The 18,354-nt window shown below is 37.2% G+C and overlaps 2 protein-coding genes and 1 pseudogene across 2 annotated transcripts; all 3 read right to left on the reverse strand.

Moving 5' to 3' along the window:
• Positions 1-5,822: 5,822 nt before the first annotated feature.
• LOC120205651 lies at positions 5,823-9,975 on the reverse strand (annotated as a pseudogene).
• Positions 9,976-14,686: 4,711 nt separating this feature from the next.
• LOC120205517 lies at positions 14,687-15,267 on the reverse strand. Its single transcript, XM_039205367.1, has one exon. It carries the CDS (start codon positions 15,200-15,202, stop codon positions 14,765-14,767), a length of 438 nt encoding a protein of 145 aa, XP_039061298.1. The 5' UTR covers positions 15,203-15,267; the 3' UTR covers positions 14,687-14,764.
• Positions 15,268-17,439: 2,172 nt separating this feature from the next.
• On the reverse strand, positions 17,440-17,874 carry LOC120205652 (leucine-rich repeat extensin-like protein 6). Its single transcript, XM_039205503.1, has one exon. It carries the CDS (start codon positions 17,872-17,874, stop codon positions 17,440-17,442), a length of 435 nt encoding a protein of 144 aa, XP_039061434.1.
• Positions 17,875-18,354: the final 480 nt, after the last annotated feature.

The raw sequence follows: 18,354 nt of genomic DNA on the forward strand, positions 1-18,354 counted from the left end.
GGGGAACTTTCTGTTACAAAGTGATGCCTTTTGGATTAAAGAATGCTGGGGCAACATATCAGAGAGCTATGGTGACCCTATTCCACGACATGATGCACAAAGAAATCGAGGTTTATGTCGACGACATGATTGTTAAGGCACAAACCGAGAATGAACATGTCAAGAATCTGAAGAAGCTCTTCCAGAGATTGAGAAAGTTCCAACTGAGACTAAACCCTAGCAAATGTACCTTCGGGGTAACATCTGGAAAACTATTAGGCTTTATAGTCAGCAGGAGAGGCATACAGGTCGATCCAGATAAGGTTAAGGCTATCCAGAATCTACCTCCACCACGAACCCAAAAAGAAGTCCGAGGTTTTCTGGGTAGACTAAACTACATAGCTCGGTTCATCTCTCAGTTAACCGACAAATGTGACCCCATCTTTCGTCTCCTCCGAAAAAATAGCCCTGGAGCATGGGATAAAAATTGTCAGATTGCATTTGAGAAGGTAAAAGAGTACTTGTCTCACACTCCTGTCCTGATGTCCCCTATCCCAGGAAAACCTATGTTTTTGTATCTCTCTATATTCGAGAACTCCATGGGGTGTGTTCTGGGTCAACACGATGAGTCTGGGAAGAAGGAAAGAGCCATCTACTACTTAAGCAAGAAGTTCACCGATTGCGAGGTCCGATATCCTCCTATTGAGAAGGTTTGTTGTGCCCTGGTATGGGCTACAAAAAGACTTCGACAATACATGTTGTATCACACCACTTGGCTGATTTCCAAGTTAGACCCACTAAAATACATGATGGGTGTACCTGCTCTATCCGGAAGGTTAGCTCGATGGCAGATGCTTTTGTCTGAATTTGACATCGAATACGTGAGCCAAAAAGCGGTAAAAGGCAGCGCCATATCCGATTTTTTGGCAAGCAGAACTGATGAGAGCTATGAGCCGCTGGACTTTGATTTCCCGGACGAGGACTTAATGGCCATATCTTTAGAGGAAACAAGTATTTTAACGGACGGTTCCTGGAGAATGCACTTCGATGGGGCATCAAATGCACTAGGACATGGCATCGGAGCAATTCTAGTCTCCCCAGAAGGGAGTCACTACCCATTTACCAGCAGACTGAACTTTGATTGTACCAATAACATGGCAGAATATGAAGCATGTGTCTTGGGAATTCGGGCTGCACTGGGGCAAAATATAAAGACTCTACGGGTGTATGGAGACTCAGCCTTAGTAGTCTATCAGCTCCGAGGAGAGTGGGAAACCAAGGATATAAAGCTGTTAGAGTACCGAAAACTAGTGTTGGATCTGCTCGAAGAGTTCGACGAAGTCACCTTCCACTACGTGCCTAGAGAAGAAAATCAAATGGCTGACGCTCTAGCTACCTTGGCAGCCACATTCAAGGCTGGCGGGGAGTCTGAAATGATGCCAATTAACATGCAGTCGTATGAGTATCCAGCTCATTGTTACCAAATTGAAGAAGTGAAAGATACTAAGCCTTGGTATTACGACATTCTGCAGTATATCAAGCATCGGAGTTATCCAGAAAAAGCCACCGAAACCGATAAGAGAACCCTTAGAAGGTTGGCAGCGGGATACGTCCTAGACAGAGAGGTTTTGTATAAGAAAAGCCGTAATCAAGTTCTGTTAAGGTGCGTCGATGCTGAAGAGGCAAAAATGATAGTGGAAGAAGTACATGATGGAGTTTGTGGAGCGCATGCAAATGGGCATATGATGTCAAGACAAATAATGAGATGCGGATATTTTTGGTCCACACTAGAGAGCGATTGCATCAACTATGCTAGGAGATGTCATAAATGTCAGATTTATGGAGACAAGATAAATGTTCCACCCCATTCACTTCATGTAATGACGTCACCATGGCCTTTTTCTGTGTGGGGCATGGACGTTATCGGGCAAATTCATCCGAAGGCTTCGAATGGTCACCGTTTCATTCTCGTAGCAATTGATTATTTCACGAAATGGGTAGAGGCTGCGTCATACGCCAGTGTCACTCAATCCACCATTTGCAAGTTTCTGAAGAAAGAAATTATATGTCGGTATGGTCTACCTGAAAGGATTATCACCGATAACGCAACAAACTTGAACAACAAGATGGTGAGTGCTGCTTGCGAACAGTTCAACATAAAACATCACAATTCCACTGCCTACAGACCAAAGATGAACGGAGCAGTAGAAGCAGCAAACAAAAATATTAAGAAGATAGTGGAGAAAACAACTGAAACCTACAAAGACTGGCATGAGAAGTTGCCTTTTGCTTTGTTCGCTTATCGAACCTCGGTACGTACATCGACTGGGGCAACTCCATTTTCACTAGCCTATGGAATGGAAGCAGTGCTACCCATTGAAGTCGAGATTCCGTCTCTCAGGGTCTTATCAGAAGTCAAACTAGATGATGCAGAGTGGGCACAATCCAGATATGATCAGCTTAATCTGATAGATGAAAAAAGACTGAAAGCCATTCATCATGGTCAAATCTATCAGAAACGAATGATCCGAGCACACGACAAAAAGGTGCGCCCGAGAATATTCCGTGAAGGGGATCTAGTGCTAAAAAGAATTTGGCCAGTCCAGAAAGATTTCCGAGGAAAATGGACGCCAAATTGGGAAGGACCTTATGTCGTGAAGAAGGCTTTCTCCGGAGGAGCCCTTATCCTGGCTGAAATGGACGGACCTGAACTGCCACATCCCATTAACTCGGACGCAGTTAAGAAATACTTCGCTTAGGATGAAAACCCGAGAGGGCGTCCTAAGTTAAAAAAAAAAAAAAAAAAAAGAGGAAAAACGTTTGGGGTGAAAACCCGAAAAGGCGCCCTAAATTGAAAAAAGAAAAAAGAGGAAAAAGAAGAGAAAATAAGGTGGGTTCAAGATGAAAACCCGCAAAAGGGCGTCTTGCAACTAAGGATGGGTCCAAGTTGAAAACCCGGAAAGGGCAATTTGGATATCAACGGTGGAAACATCCCGGCACATGAATCTTCTACGAACTCAACAAATCGGAGAAATGTTGCACCCTCCCAAACGTTGTCGCATTTTCAAAGATCCTTTGGCAAAGGCTGCATTCAAAGTCACCAAACGGCTTTTCAACTCAGAAGTGCCCACGTTATCGAGATCTAAGACATTCATTTACACATCATTGTGTATTCGTTTTCTAGAATGTTTGCCATGTATTATTTGTTCTTCTCCTCCCTTATGAATAAAGACCATCTTTCCTCCAATTCCTTTTGAGCATCTTGAATTAGATTTAAACCTAATGATTTATTTATTTTTATGAAAGATAATCGCATATTACTGTACAAAGATTCATTGAAAAGTACAGGTATCCAGAAGCCGATCAAGGCTCATGCACATGCTTGAGATGGTTGAGGAGCATCTTCAAAAAAAAAAAAAATCATCAAACATTTGAAGAATTCAAGATCAGAGATCGGAACTCCAAGCTCAAGAGTCAACAACGACAGGCCACCGGAGATCGAGATTACTCTCCAGAGCCCAGAATAACATGTGTTGCATATGCATTTTAGGCATACCTAAGAGCATGACATCCATAACATCACATATATGCATATCTTTGCAGGTTTTACCCAGAGCCAATTTCAACTTCACAACGAAGGATATTGGATTCCAGACAACGTAAGTTCAACTTCACGACGAAGGGACCGCTGGTTGTCAACCAACATTTTTCAATTTCAGAGCCAATTTCAACTTCACAACGAAGGATATTGGACTCCAGACAACGCAAGTTCAACTTCACGACGAAGGGACCGCTGGTTGTCAACGAACATTTCTCAATTTCAGAGCCAATTTCTGCTTCACAACGAAGGATATTGGACTCCAGACAACGCAAGTTCAACTTCACGACGAAGGGACCGCTGGTTGTCAACAAACATTTCTCAATTTCAGAGCCAATTTCAACTTCACAACGAAGGATATTGGATTCCAGACAACGTAAGTTCAACTTCACGACGAAGGGACCGCTGGTTTTCAACAAACATTTTTCAATTTCAGAGCCAATTCCAACTTCACAATGAAGGATATTGGACTCCAGACAACGTAAGTTCAACTTCACGACGAAGGGACCGCTGGTTGTCAACAAACATTCCTCAATTTCAGAGCCAAGTTCAACTTCACAACGAAGGATATTGGACTCCAGACAACGCAAGTTCAACTTCACGACGAAGGGACCGCTGGTTGTCAACGAACATTTCTCAATTTCAGAGCCAATTTCTGCTTCACAACGAAGGATATTGGACTCCAGACAACGCAAGTTCAACTTCACGACGAAGGGACCGCTGGTTGTCAACAAACATTTCTCAATTTCAGAGCCAATTTCAACTTCACAACGAAGGATATTGGATTCCAGACAACGTAAGTTCAACTTCACGACGAAGGGACCGCTGGTTGTCAACAAACATTTTTCAATTTCAGAGCCAATTCCAACTTCACAATGAAGGATATTGGACTCCAGACAACGCAAGTTCAACTTCACGACGAAGGGACCGCTGGTTGTCAACGAACATTTCTCAATTTCAGAGCCAATTTCTGCTTCACAACGAAGGATATTGGACTCCAGACAACGCAAGTTCAACTTCACGACGAAGGGACCGCTGGTTGTCAACAAACATTTCTCAATTTCAGAGCCAATTTCAACTTCACAACGAAGGATATTGGATTCCAGACAACGTAAGTTCAACTTCACGACGAAGGGACCGCTGGTTGTCAACAAACATTTTTCAATTTCAGAGCCAATTCCAACTTCACAATGAAGGATATTGGACTCCAGACAACGCAAGTTCAACTTCACGACGAAGGGACCGCTGGTTGTCAACGAACATTTCTCAATTTCAGAGCCAATTTCTGCTTCACAACGAAGGATATTGGACTCCAGACAACGCAAGTTCAACTTCACGACGAAGGGACCGCTGGTTGTCAACAAACATTTCTCAATTTCAGAGCCAATTTCAACTTCACAACGAAGGATATTGGATTCCAGACAACGTAAGTTCAACTTCACGACGAAGGGACCGCTGGTTGTCAACAAACATTTTTCAATTTCAGAGCCAATTCCAACTTCACAATGAAGGATATTGGACTCCAGACAACGTAAGTTCAACTTCACGACGAAGGGACCGCTGGTTGTCAACAAACATTCCTCAATTTCATAGCCAATTTCAACTTCACAACGAAGGATATTGGACTTCAGACAACGCAAGTTCAACTTCACGACGAAGGGACCGCTGCTTGTCAACAACAACTTCCCAATCTCAGAGCCAATTTCAACTTCACAACGAAGGATATTGGACTCCAGACAATGCAAGTTCAACTTCACGACGAAGGGACCGCTGCTTGTCAACAACGACTTCCCAATCTCAGAGCCAATTTCAACTTCACAACGAAGGATATTGGACTCCAGACAACGCAAGTTCAACTTCACGACGAAGGGACCGCTGCTTGTCAACAAAATTTCATTCAGATTCAATTTTAACTTCACAACGAAGTATCTTTGGCTAGAAGACAATCCATGAAATACTTCCAGTACTCTGAGCTCGATTTCAACTTCATAACAAAGGATTCAGACTCAGAATTTTCCAGTTTTGACTCAACCTCACGACGAGGGGGTCATTTCGTATTGACGAATCAGTTTCCGTATCGGATTTCAACTCTTCGACAGGGGATATTTGATATGGCCGAAATTTGTGTCTTTTAATCTTTGATCTATTATCATTACACGATAATGAGCAAAGAGGGGCAGCTGAAGACACTTAATTTCGTTTATGTTTTAAATAATATTACATATTGTAACATTGTTAAGTTTATCTACAGGCGCAATGTTCGGCCCAGTTTACGCAGTAACCCTAGTTCATGGTTCCCAACTGAGCGCCGCATACCCAGGGACTCCCCATGCTCACGCCTCGCCAGCCGCTCAACACACCCGGTTCTCTCGGTCACAAGCAACGGTCGTGGGTTCCAAGCAACTAACAAGCATTCAAACAATGAGTTTCAGTTTGTTTAGGACTCTATGACTAAAAATAGGATGTAAATAAACTATAAATGGATGTAATCAGAACCCATCAAGGGGTTTTTTTTTTTTTTTCACCAGAGGTTAGGCACAAAAATACGCACAAAGATACTAGGACGAGAGAGAGAGGTCACGAAAACACCACAGAAAATCAAAACAAACTCAAAGTATTTGCAAACGATTCGCACAGAAATAAAAAGGTAGCATTTCTTTTTACCTTTGTTCGTTCATCTCTTCCTTTGCATGTCGGTTTATGCTTGTGGTTTGGCTTGAAAACGACCAAAAAGATGCGGCCGATGACTTTGGGGTAAAGTTTTCCAAAACTTTATTGCTAGATCTACTCCCGAGGCGATTTTTTTGAAAGATTTATGGTGATTTTTGGAAAGAAATTTCGAAGAGCTTTATAAAAAACAAAAAATTTTATTTTTGCCGCCGATGAACAGCGACCGGCGCCGTTCAACGGCAGCGGCGAGGCGGCATGGGACGGCGTAAGGCCGGTTTCTGGGAACTCACGGCGTGTTCTTCATGGCCTAAGAACTGATGAGAGAATGGAGAGAAAAGGGAGGGGGTTTCAGCGAGAGAGGGGAGAAATGAAATATTAAAACAAATATTTGACTTATAAATGCGACCCGTACACGACCCGCGCGACCCGATCCATCATCAGAGGATCCGTGCGTTTTATTTAAAAGGGGGTAAACCCGTTTTGACTCCCTCTGTTTTAAAAAAACATTTAATTGGTCCCCAAACCGGTTTAATTCCCTTGGTTATCTTCTAATTCGGCCACCTGACTTTATTTCGTTTCATTTCACTCCTTTATACTTATATATATTTTATTATATTTCGTATTTACTATATATATATATATATTTGAATTTTTATTTGTTTTACGCTATATTGTATTATATTCTTATGTTTATATATAATATATACATTACCTATTTTCCTTTATTTATATGTTATTTTATTATATATACTACTCATATCTTTCTTCATCTTCTTTGTTTTTACATTTTTTCACATACATTTTTATTTATTTGTTTATATTTTTTTCATTTCTTTCCTTTTTCTTCATTTGAATTTTCGTATTTACTATTTACTTACATATATTTGAATTTTTATTTGTTTACGCTATATTGTATTATATTCTTATGTTTATATATATATATATATACATTACTATTTTCCTTTATTATATGTTATTTATTATATATATACTACTCATGTCTTTCTTCATCTTCTTTGTTTTTACATTTTTTCACATATATTTTTATTATTTGTTTATATTTTTTCCATTTCTTTTCCTTTTTCCTCATTTGAATTTTCGTATTTTTCCTTGCATATTTTATTCATATTTATTCGTATTTCATTCTTTCTTTTTGTGTACATTATATTTTATTTATTTCGTTTGTTCGCTTTTTTTTATCTAACATTTTTTAACTCTTAAGGGGAATTTTCACCAATCAGAGGTAAGCTTCGGATCAATATTTTACCTTTTAATTTAAATTACAATTTTCTTAATTTAAGACAACTGGAAATCACGTAGTACCGAAAGGGCAGTTCAAGGGTGCTAATCCTTCCTTGACTGTAACCGACTCCCGAATCAGACATATCTTTGGTAAGACGCAGATCAGGTAAGAAATAAGGTATCCGGTTAACCTATTTATTTTTAAATAAATAATCGGTGGCGACTCCTAATTCATTTTCCTAAGTCGAAGCCCAATTCTGGGGCCCAACCGAAAGACGGTTGCGACACTATTCATGCGGCATCCATACATTTTAATACTTACAACTTCTTTAATTCTACTTACAATGGTATCGATCGAGCGAGTCTTACCTCTAAATAGCCTGTGGTTACGCTCCTCCCAGATGAAATAAATGAACCCAGACCAGGCCAGCTTAAAGATATGAACCAATAGAGACTTCCCTTTAAGGTTCAGTAGCAACCAGCAGACAAGGTCATTCCAGCATAAAGGCCCCAGATTAAGTGCACAAGCATGCAAGATGGCATGCCAAACTCCCACAGCATAGGCACAATCAGAAAAAATGTGATCACGAGACTCAAAACCAGATCTGCACAAACCACAACCACTATCAACAGCTATACCAAACATTGCAAGCCTGTCTTTAGTTGACAATCTGTCTAACATTACCATCCAAGATATCATTGAAAATTTTGGTTCTTAAATTTACTTAAAGAATTGAATGATTTATCTTACTAGATCAACCGATTATTGATACATATTCATTCATGTATAATTAACATCCTATTAATCGTTACAAAAATCATTGTCAAATGCATATTTATGGCACTACAGGGAAATGGCCTCGGCCCTACTAGAATCACCCAAAATTTTAAAAAATAATTGGATTAAGATATGACCATCCAGCTCAGTTGGTAGAGCATAAGGTTCTTAATTTTGAGGTCGTGGGATCGAGTCCTACGGAGGGCATTTCATAATTCGGAGGTCTCTTACAGAAACTACTCTCAACCTGGTATTGAAGGTAACCTACTATCTTACCTCTCTTTATTCTATACATATGGAAAAAGAGACACTATTCATTAAGATATGATTAGAATAATTGAGATGGAAATCTGTCACATCAAACCATTCTTTATGTAGGTCCAGTAACTGTTAGCATGTCAGTCACTTTTTTTTATAATTTTAATTGATTTATTAAGGTGTAGTATATGGGAAAGTTGATGCCACAAAACCAAATTTGCCACATTAACCATAAGACACAGACTCGTTTTATTTTACAGATAATAAACAAACAACTGTCATTTGCCAAATTTGCCACGTACAAGTCATAAGGCGCCCATAATGCGTCCAGTGGACACGGCCGATCAGAGTCCAACCTAAGCCACGGCTTACAGTTGCCGGACCAATGCAAGAGGCTTATCGGACCGGGGTGCAAGTCTCGACAGCTTCCCTTCACATTGTCCCCACCCAAGCCGTGTTGGTTCCATCTATGCTCGATGGGCGCCACGCGTCCCCCGAAAACCAGCAGGAACGGCGGTGACGAACCAAGCTCGTAGATCCGGTGATGTTTCTGAATCTCCATCCATCTTACTATCCGCTTCGTGTACCCGACGCGCCTCCATTTCACCAGCTCTATCACCATCACCCCCGTGTTGAAATAACACGGCTTCCTCCCTTTGAAAGTCACCGAGAACCGCTGGTACGACCAGAAACCGCCCGTGAAATATTTTGTGAAATTCGCGTGGCAGTATTCGGGTGCCCCGATTGTACGTGGACCTAGGTTTGTGCTCCACAGCTTATAGATATCGTCAGATCAGAGTCCAAATAAATCACTCTCCGTACGCACGGCTCTAGCAGATCAGCTAAGTAATTCCTAGCATAATTCAACGGCTGTTCAAGCGCTTGCCTAACGGATGACGATATTAGGTTCTGTACAATCTCGGGATCGAAATAATAAACCTTGAACTTCAACTGGGGGATCGTGGACCGAACGAGGGTTTCCAGACTGGGCTCCGACGCGAAGAAATGGAAGAAAATGTTCTCCGGGCACAACGAATGCTGGTGAATGGAGTGAACGGCGGCGATTGACCCACGGAATAGACGGCATCGAGAGTGACAGCCACGTGGACCAAAGAACGATCGCAGACGCCTGTGATTTCGTTGTCGGCGGAGCCGCATTACGAAATCCGGTGGCTTTCCGAAAATAAAGACCGATCGTTCGACGACTGTTGTGACGTAGACGCCTGATACCGTAACCAGAGATAGCTGTCTAGGTGAGACGATCGGCTTCAGCGGGAGGAAACGACTGGAGTGACGGTGAGAGAATGATCATCACTATCGCGGCTGAGAAGAACCCCGAGAATCGCATTATCCAAAGCATCTTACTACTGTAAATACCCACACTCTTCTTCTTTTTAGATTTGAAATCGAGCCGATCTGCTAAGAGAGCAGACATTGAGGACCGGAAGAATCGGCAAAAAATGAGGCAGGGCCCAGTGCTACCGTGCGCCGCCGGCGTAACGCTCTCACTCCCTTTCACTTCTCCCTCTCTCTGTCTCCTCCTCAAACTGATGGCAGCACACAAGAGGGATAAGAGGCAAAGACTAGAGAGAGAGGGATAGAGGTGATAGAAGTTTTAAATTTTCTCTTAGCTTGGCGTTTTCCACCTTAGAAATCGACGGCCGAACATAATTTTTAATTTGGAAACATAAACTGGCAATGCTTCGAAGGGGGAAAGCAACCAGCTGTCGTCGTCTTTTTCTAGAATGACGATTGTATCCTAAAGCCATAAAGCCTGCACGTACAAGTACAACACAACACTTGGATTGTTGTACGAGTCATACATCCCCATTTTGCTGGATTCTTTCTATCAAGTTTTAATGATTAATTGCACTAAGCGTTCTCAAATCATGTTTAGATCTAATATTAGTCAAATTTTGAGGCCTTATAAATAACTGTTTAAAGTATTATTATCATTTAAAACATAGTTAATTGCATTTCTCGTCCTTTAATTATGATCTTCATTCTAAATTAATCCTCCATCCTAAAGTATGATACTCATTCTAAATTGATCTCTAAACTTTTTGAACATTTAAAATTCATCCCACATTAAACGTATATACTAATCACATCTCTGGTTAATAAAACTATCAGGCCATGTATATTATTATATGTTGAAAAAAAATAAAGTTTAGGTTAAGTTGTGGTTGAAATTTATCACATATTTGTACGAATTTGGCGGTAAAATTAGAAGATTTAAAAGTATGGGAACCAATTTAGAATGAGAGTCATACTTTGTGGATGAAATTGTAATGGTATGAAGTTTAAGACTAATTTACAATGAGAGTAATAGTTTAGGGATGAAATTAGAATGTCTAAAACCTGAATGACCTATTTGAAATGAGGGTCATAATTTAGTGATATTTGATGCAATTAACTCTTTAAAACATGTTTTTTTTGTTAGTTTTAGTAAATTATTTGAGTTTTAAATATCGATTTAAGTTTGATATAATTTTTTTAATTAAATTTTAAACACGTTTGCATATGTTAAAAATAATATAAAATCCAACAAACAACCCGTTAGTTTAGTGGGATGTGACATTAGATCCCTTAAACAAGGTCAGGAGTTGAACTTTGGCGATTGCGAATATAACAAACTAGGTTGGGAGGATCACCCTTACCTTTGTAATATAAGATTTGAATTTTAGGACTGGATTATGATGTTTTAAAGTTTATAAACTAATTTGGAATCTAAGCATTAATTTAATGATGTCTTGTGTAAAAAAAATTAAATTCTTCATACTAAATGTAGCAATTGAGAAAAAGGTAAAACATATTGTCACCAAATAAAATATATAATTTTCTTCAAATGATTACAGAATACCATGCTAGTTGCTACATTTCATGAACGGTTGTGGTACAAAAATAGGGCTAAAAACCACTAGAGTGCCCTGTTGATATAACAGCTTGTTTGATCCTTAGTGGAAACATACTGAATGCATCAAATTTAGGCTAAAGCCCTTGAATCTAAATACCATAGATTAGGGAATCATGACGATTGTATTTAGAGTAAACTAAATTAAGAGAATCTTCTCTACGGTGAGTGTTTAGATTTCGATCAATCAGTCAATAGATCGTATACCATATGATTAATTTAAAAAATACAATAGTTTCAGGGCAGCAGCATGTTCTATTCGACCAACTTTTGAATAAACTGAAGGTGATTTGATCCATATTTTCTTTATTTATAAGATTCATTTGAAGATTTTACAGCAAATGTATTTTTTCTATGCGTACTTATACTGTTAACCTTTTAGTTATTGAATTTTCTGGAATTTAAGAAAAAAATATAGTTCAATATCCTCGGAAAGGCTACAATCTATTGAAATGATCACGGATTGATCTATATTATCTATCGAAGTCAAATCTACTATAAGTGAGTAATATTTGTAAATCTTATTAGCTTATGAATACTCATCATGATATTAGATCGGATACTAACACTAAGAGTCAATATATAAACCACCATACATGACTGGAGAAAGAAGCTTGAACTCTCGCTCTCTCGTAATCTCTTCTCGTATTCCTTTCATCTTCTTCCTCCTCCTCAATTCATCAGAACCATCGGTTATAGTTTTCGTCCGAATCAAAAGAGATAAATTACTTGCAACCGCCATAATATGTATTTTCATCAATATTATTAATTATTTTACCGCTTAATATATATGGACATCGTTACTTGATGTTTGTTTAACACATACAATAATCTTAAGTGGGTTATAGGTAAGGGAAGCAAGTTCTTTTGGACCTAATCGTTTATGGGAAAGGCGTAGGCCGAAACGAACGATGAATCAAATGGTCCAATTGGACTGAATCGTTTATAGTTTCGGCTGAACATCTGGGTTTCCAGTTCCATACTACGCAAGGTCGGATTCAGTTTTGGGTATGTAATATGACCCATAATAGTTCTAAGATCATTCTTCTTGGTACCTCAAATAACTTTATGTGAAATTATTATTGATAATGATTTTGGTATCGAGTTAAGTAATTATTAACTTTATTTAATTGATATTTAATGATAAATGAGACATGTGGAAGGCTTATTAATCTATCTTAATACCAAATTTTAGTGACAATTTTTAATATATTACTAAATAAACATAAAATAAAAGTACAATAAAAAACCATGGTATTGGTAGTTGATTTGATTGGATGGGTGAAAATGACGCGTGGACAGTGATGTCATTACCGTGAATTGCCAGTTTAACATCTTAACTAGGGCTAACCTAATATATGTGTCAGATAGGCGATGGCCCAGGGAAGTATGTAGGGGTATGGACATCAGTTTTTTTACTATAGTATCAATTCAAATCATACTGTGACATTAAAACTCATTAGTATTATTTTGAGGGGGAAAACATGTACTTTTAAGGGCAGCATGTAGGGGCATGGGCATCAGTTTATAATATAAACACATTTAGTTTATCATTATTCGTAATTTATTCGTAATGACCTTTTCTAGCTTTTAGTATCAAATCAAATTAGACTTAAATGTTTTTCTAGTTTCAAATCAAATTGGCCCATAATTTAAATTTGTTAAAAGTAATTATTTATTACTAAAAATATTGAATTACTATAGTAACATTATAAATCCCGTTACGGTTGCTTATGCGAAAATAAATTTTTCAAAATTGAAGCTCTTGAAATCCTATCTTCGAAGCACGATGACTCAAAATAGATTGAACAGATTAGCAATTCTAAGCATCGAAAGTCAATTTTTACAAAGTCTTGATTATCGTAAAATAATAGAGGTTTTTGCTTAAAAAAATGTACGAATGTATTGTTTTAGGTGATATTTGTAGCCTTGTACGTGGTTTGTATTAGTATTGATGTTGTTTGACTATAATTTCTATTACATTTTTGTTTTAAAAAAAATTATTTATGTTTTGTCTATTATGTGGTACAGGTATAGGGCATAAAATTATTTTCTCGCACAGGGCATTAAAACTCATTAGACCGGTCCTGATCTTAACGGTCAAACGACAAAAAATTAGTTGAAGGGCTATATTATATTTGTTTTCCGAGTTGGAAGATCACATTGAAAACAAGAATACAATGATCACATTGATTTTTTTTCAAATGTACAACAACCTCATATGTTTTTTTGCCAAATTTATTTTTAGAGTATTTTATTAGCAATATTAATATTTGTAATGTTAATAGACTATTTTATTCAATTGGAAAAAATTATATTCTTTATCTCTTAAATCTTTAGTTAAGTTATCATTAATTTTTTTAAAAGAAAGAGTTATAAAAATTATTAAAACGTAATAAAAACCTAAGATTAAATAAATATGATTTAAATAAAATAATTGAGTGATTAAAATAAAATTATAACATTAAATAAATATGATTTAAAGAAAATAATTGACTGACTAAAATAAAATTATAAAAGTAATTGAGTGACTAAACACACAATTTATCATAATACTTTTGACATTAGCAGGCTTTCGGTGACGTAGTAATATTTTATTAACGGACACGTATAATGGGATTGGTATTTGGTATAATCTGTCTTATTATCTGTCATGAACGATAACGAATAGTCTTTCCTATTTTTGAGAGTAATTTATACAGTTTAATAAAAAAACAATAGTTGATAAAAAATAGTAAAAATAATAGATTTTAATAATAAGCAATTTATAATCGTATTTTAAAAATGATTTTATTTCTAATATCTAAAAATGATACACCAACTAAACTAAACTATATTAAATTAAGTTTATCTAAATATATAATATAGTATAATAATATTTTTACATATTTTAAAATAAAAGAAATTAAAATTATTTCTTAACCCACATGAATGATCGTGATGTCGAATGAGCTTCGCTTGGTTTTCCCATTAAGTCAACGGTTTTTAATTAGTTACCTTCATTCAGTTCAGTCGTGTACTGGGGTGTGGTATCGATTAAATTTAATTGCAATTAGTTTAACTAATTGAAAGCTTAATGAATTAACTTTCAGCGGCTATATCTGGTCCCGGTCCCGGATGATTAATTTGTTAGGCCAAAATGAGGATCCAATCGCAAGATAAAGAAGAACAGCATCAAAGATCAAATCATTTTGAACAACAACAGAAGATTGTATAAGTTTCTTTTTTGTTCTTGCTTATCTTTGAGAATCGATACCTCGATAGTTTTTGTAAACTGATTCCTTTTGCGCCGCTGGTTTTTTCATGGATTACGTCGTTGCTTATATCACCGTTGACAAATAACGGCGGAGCCGAGCTTCCCCGCTTCTCTCGGCACCAGCTGACCTTGCGCCATCACCAACGATTTGTAGATCTCGACGATCATTTTCTCGTCGTACTCTTTAATCGGACGCTTCCCGAAGGCCGATACCCCATGATCCCCCATGGCTCCGCCGTACCCGGTAACCGCCCTGGAGTTGGCTAGCCCCAGCATCATCTTCACGTACGCATCGCGTAGCCAAACAAAGAACTTCGTCGGCGAAGGTAATCTCACCTTTGCCTTGACCCTGATCTTCCAGAATCGCATCTGCCGCGAGGAGCCTCCGCCGAGCTCCACTCTGCTCCGCCGTGCTCCTCCTCTCGAACCACCGTTTAGCTTGACATATCCTCTCCTCTGCCAGTACCCTCTAAAACGCTTGTACATGGTCGTAGAAACACCCTCCATCACCGTTTCTGAATATTCGTATTCCTCCGGAGAGAGAAGAAGAAAGAAAGTGGGGGGAGATTGGAGAAGATACGTATACATATATTTATATACACATATATAAATTAATATATCATAGAGTAGTAGAGGGTGGCGGTGGTAAATGCCAGAGGCGCAAATGAAATAAATGTGTGCGTGGCCATTCACATTCCACGTGTTATTGAATGCTTATACTCTTAATGTTTATGATTTTTGAATTTAAGACCTTCAAAAAATAAAAATAATTTATTTACTCACTTGATTCGTGCTCAAATTAAATATTTGTATAAAATTCCTTTTAACATCATAAATTTGATCTACTTACTAGTTTTTTTACCTTCTCGATTCTTAATGCTCCGTTTTGTTTAATTCGGATCGACTCAAATTGTACACTTGGATTTTTATGGATGAGTATCTTAACATGAATTTTCTACATAACAACTCGAACTTGAGATATACTTAAGCAATATCAAACTGTTTATCATTTGAATCAGTCCTGTTAGTCTTCCTAGTTTCTTCACATGTATGAACAATTGATTTATCCAACCGGGAATTCTGTCATAAGTCTCTTTAATTGCTCAATTTTTGTTTACGTACATTTTAAATTTTTAAATTTCGGTTTTAATCGAAATAATATAGGGATAAATGATCAGATTATAGAGACATAATCAATCAACTTAGAGAGTAAATTTATATCTAGAATTTATAGGTGATACAAATAATTACATATAGTAGAATTTGACTTAACAAATTTAGGATTACTATTTGGTCAATACAGAAACTTTAAGATTTGAAAAGTATGTGAATTAAAATGATTCAATTAGAATACAAAGATTAAATCCATAGCTTTCACATAATATAGGGACTAATAGAGAATTTTTACCATTTATCCATCAAAGAGTTTCTCCAAAGGACTAGGGAGCTGAGAACTGTTAGGCATCCTGCCAAAGCACTTGGACAGTGATGAGTGGATTTGACACATAGGACGGGGGCAGGTGGCTTACGACAGTTGAGGCATAAGCCAATATGATAGAGGTCGTCGAGTAGTATGTTTAATTTATAATATATTATATGGTACTAAAATTAAGGGTTATATATTTTGAAAGAAAAATTGATTATCTAATTATTTATTGTACATACACATAAAATATTTAGTGAAAAAATTGAATTTTATATATTTGATTTTTTTATTTTATAAAAAATAATAATAATCTTATAATTTTTTATATTTTATAGCTTTATCTTATTATAAAATATTTTATAATATTATTTTTAAAATTAAATCAAGGTTTCAACATCTTTTATTACGGATCTGTATGATAGTTAGTTCGGCCAGCAGAATTTTGGTCCGACTTTAGGTTCAGGACCGTGACTTGCAACATTTCATTCAGGTTAATTACCAACATTTCATTCAGGTTAATTATTAATATTATATTAACTAAGTTTTTTATTAGTTTAAATGATAATTCAAATATTGAATATTAAACATTAATTTCGATATAAGGCGGAGGAAATCTTTTATACATCTCAAGTAAATATAATGTTATATATGTTTAAATATTTTTAATAATTTGACGACGAAACTTCTAATTAATTCTAATTAAATATATAGTGCGGTGACTATAGTTGAGTATTTCAATCGACAACCTTCCAATTAAATCTACATTATAACTAACCTCAGTACTGAAGGGGTGAAAAACAAAACAGAAGAGCTTAAGGTAACGTGAGTCATCAAATGCCTCACCCCACCCTAAAATCTCAATATACAATAATCCCATGAAAGTTCACGTATGCATGTGGAGTACTAACGGCATCGTTTGACCATAAAAACGTACAGATCTCGCTCGTCATGTGAATCAGTGCCTATCATTAATGTACATGTTTAATTAATTAGTTAATTAATCCCCAAGTCCCATGACTCTGATTTGTTCCCATTCTATGCTATCTTAGCTACATCTTACGGAAAAGGAAAGAAAGCCTTGCAAAGGTGAAACGAATTGAATGTTCAAAGTGGACGTTGCATGGGCAAATACTGTGGTTGGTTGGCAAAAGCAGAAATTACTACAAGCGATATTATTCCTTAATTTAATGAAACTACTTATGCTTTTTTCTAGAGATTTGGGAACCCTAAATGTAGCTAGAGAAATGAGCAAACGAAATTTGTTAATACAAATCTGAAACGCAAACCGGAAGAAGCATTTCTTGATGTTTTCCTTCGATTAGAAGAAGCTGAATGTGGCTGATAGTGATATGAAAACGATGGAAACAAAAGGCTTCAGTTCCGAGTGCTTGGAGCTGCCGGCCCAATGATAGTACGGCGGTGGATAGACGGCGCCTCCTATAACTCCCGGCTGCTGATTAGTAGGTTCTGAAGTAGATGGAGTCTGACACGTGGTGCAACACGTAGGGCATGCAGGCGGCGGTAGTGGCGGTGATGGCGGTGGTGGAGAAGGCGGAGCAGGTGGTGGAGGACACGGGATTACGACGGGGGCTGGGGGCGGCGGTGGAAGAACAACGGGGGTGCAAGTATCGCATTTCACTTCATCTTTGGATATTGCTGTGGTTATGGTAGTAGATGAACTGGAAGGGAACACGAGAAGTAAGGTGAAAGCAGCCAGTAAAGGCAGCATTTGCTTGGAGTAAACCATTGCCATTTTTGAAATACTTTGATCAAAGGAAAAAAGAACTAAGGAAAGCTTATTAGAAACTAAGGTTTAAGGGTATATGAAGAAGAAGATAGAGTGAAACAAATGCATGTGCATTCGTGGCCGCAGCATTGTTTCGGATTTTATCTTCTATGGAGCCATAATGGGGTAGAAGGGTAATTACATGTTTAGTACCTAAACTATCTGTTTTGTTCTGTTTTAATATCTAGACTTTTAAATTTTCATAACCATACCTAACGTCTAGTTTTTGTTTTTTTTACCTCACCATTAAATTAACAAGTGATTTGCGTGTGACACTTTTTTATGGGTAAATTACATCATTTATCACTCAATTATCTTCTCACTCCTATTGGTCTCTAAGTTTAACTTTTTTAAATTTAATTATTTAACTTTCAAGTTACTCCTAATTTAATCACTCCAACTTCCAAATTTTTTTATTTTAATTATATATTAATAAAATAATAATAA

Source organism: Hibiscus syriacus, unplaced genomic scaffold, assembly GCF_006381635.1.
Source record: "Hibiscus syriacus cultivar Baekdansim isolate YM2019G1 unplaced genomic scaffold, ASM638163v2 tig00012523_pilon, whole genome shotgun sequence".
Lineage (NCBI taxonomy): Eukaryota > Viridiplantae > Streptophyta > Magnoliopsida > Malvales > Malvaceae > Hibiscus > Hibiscus syriacus.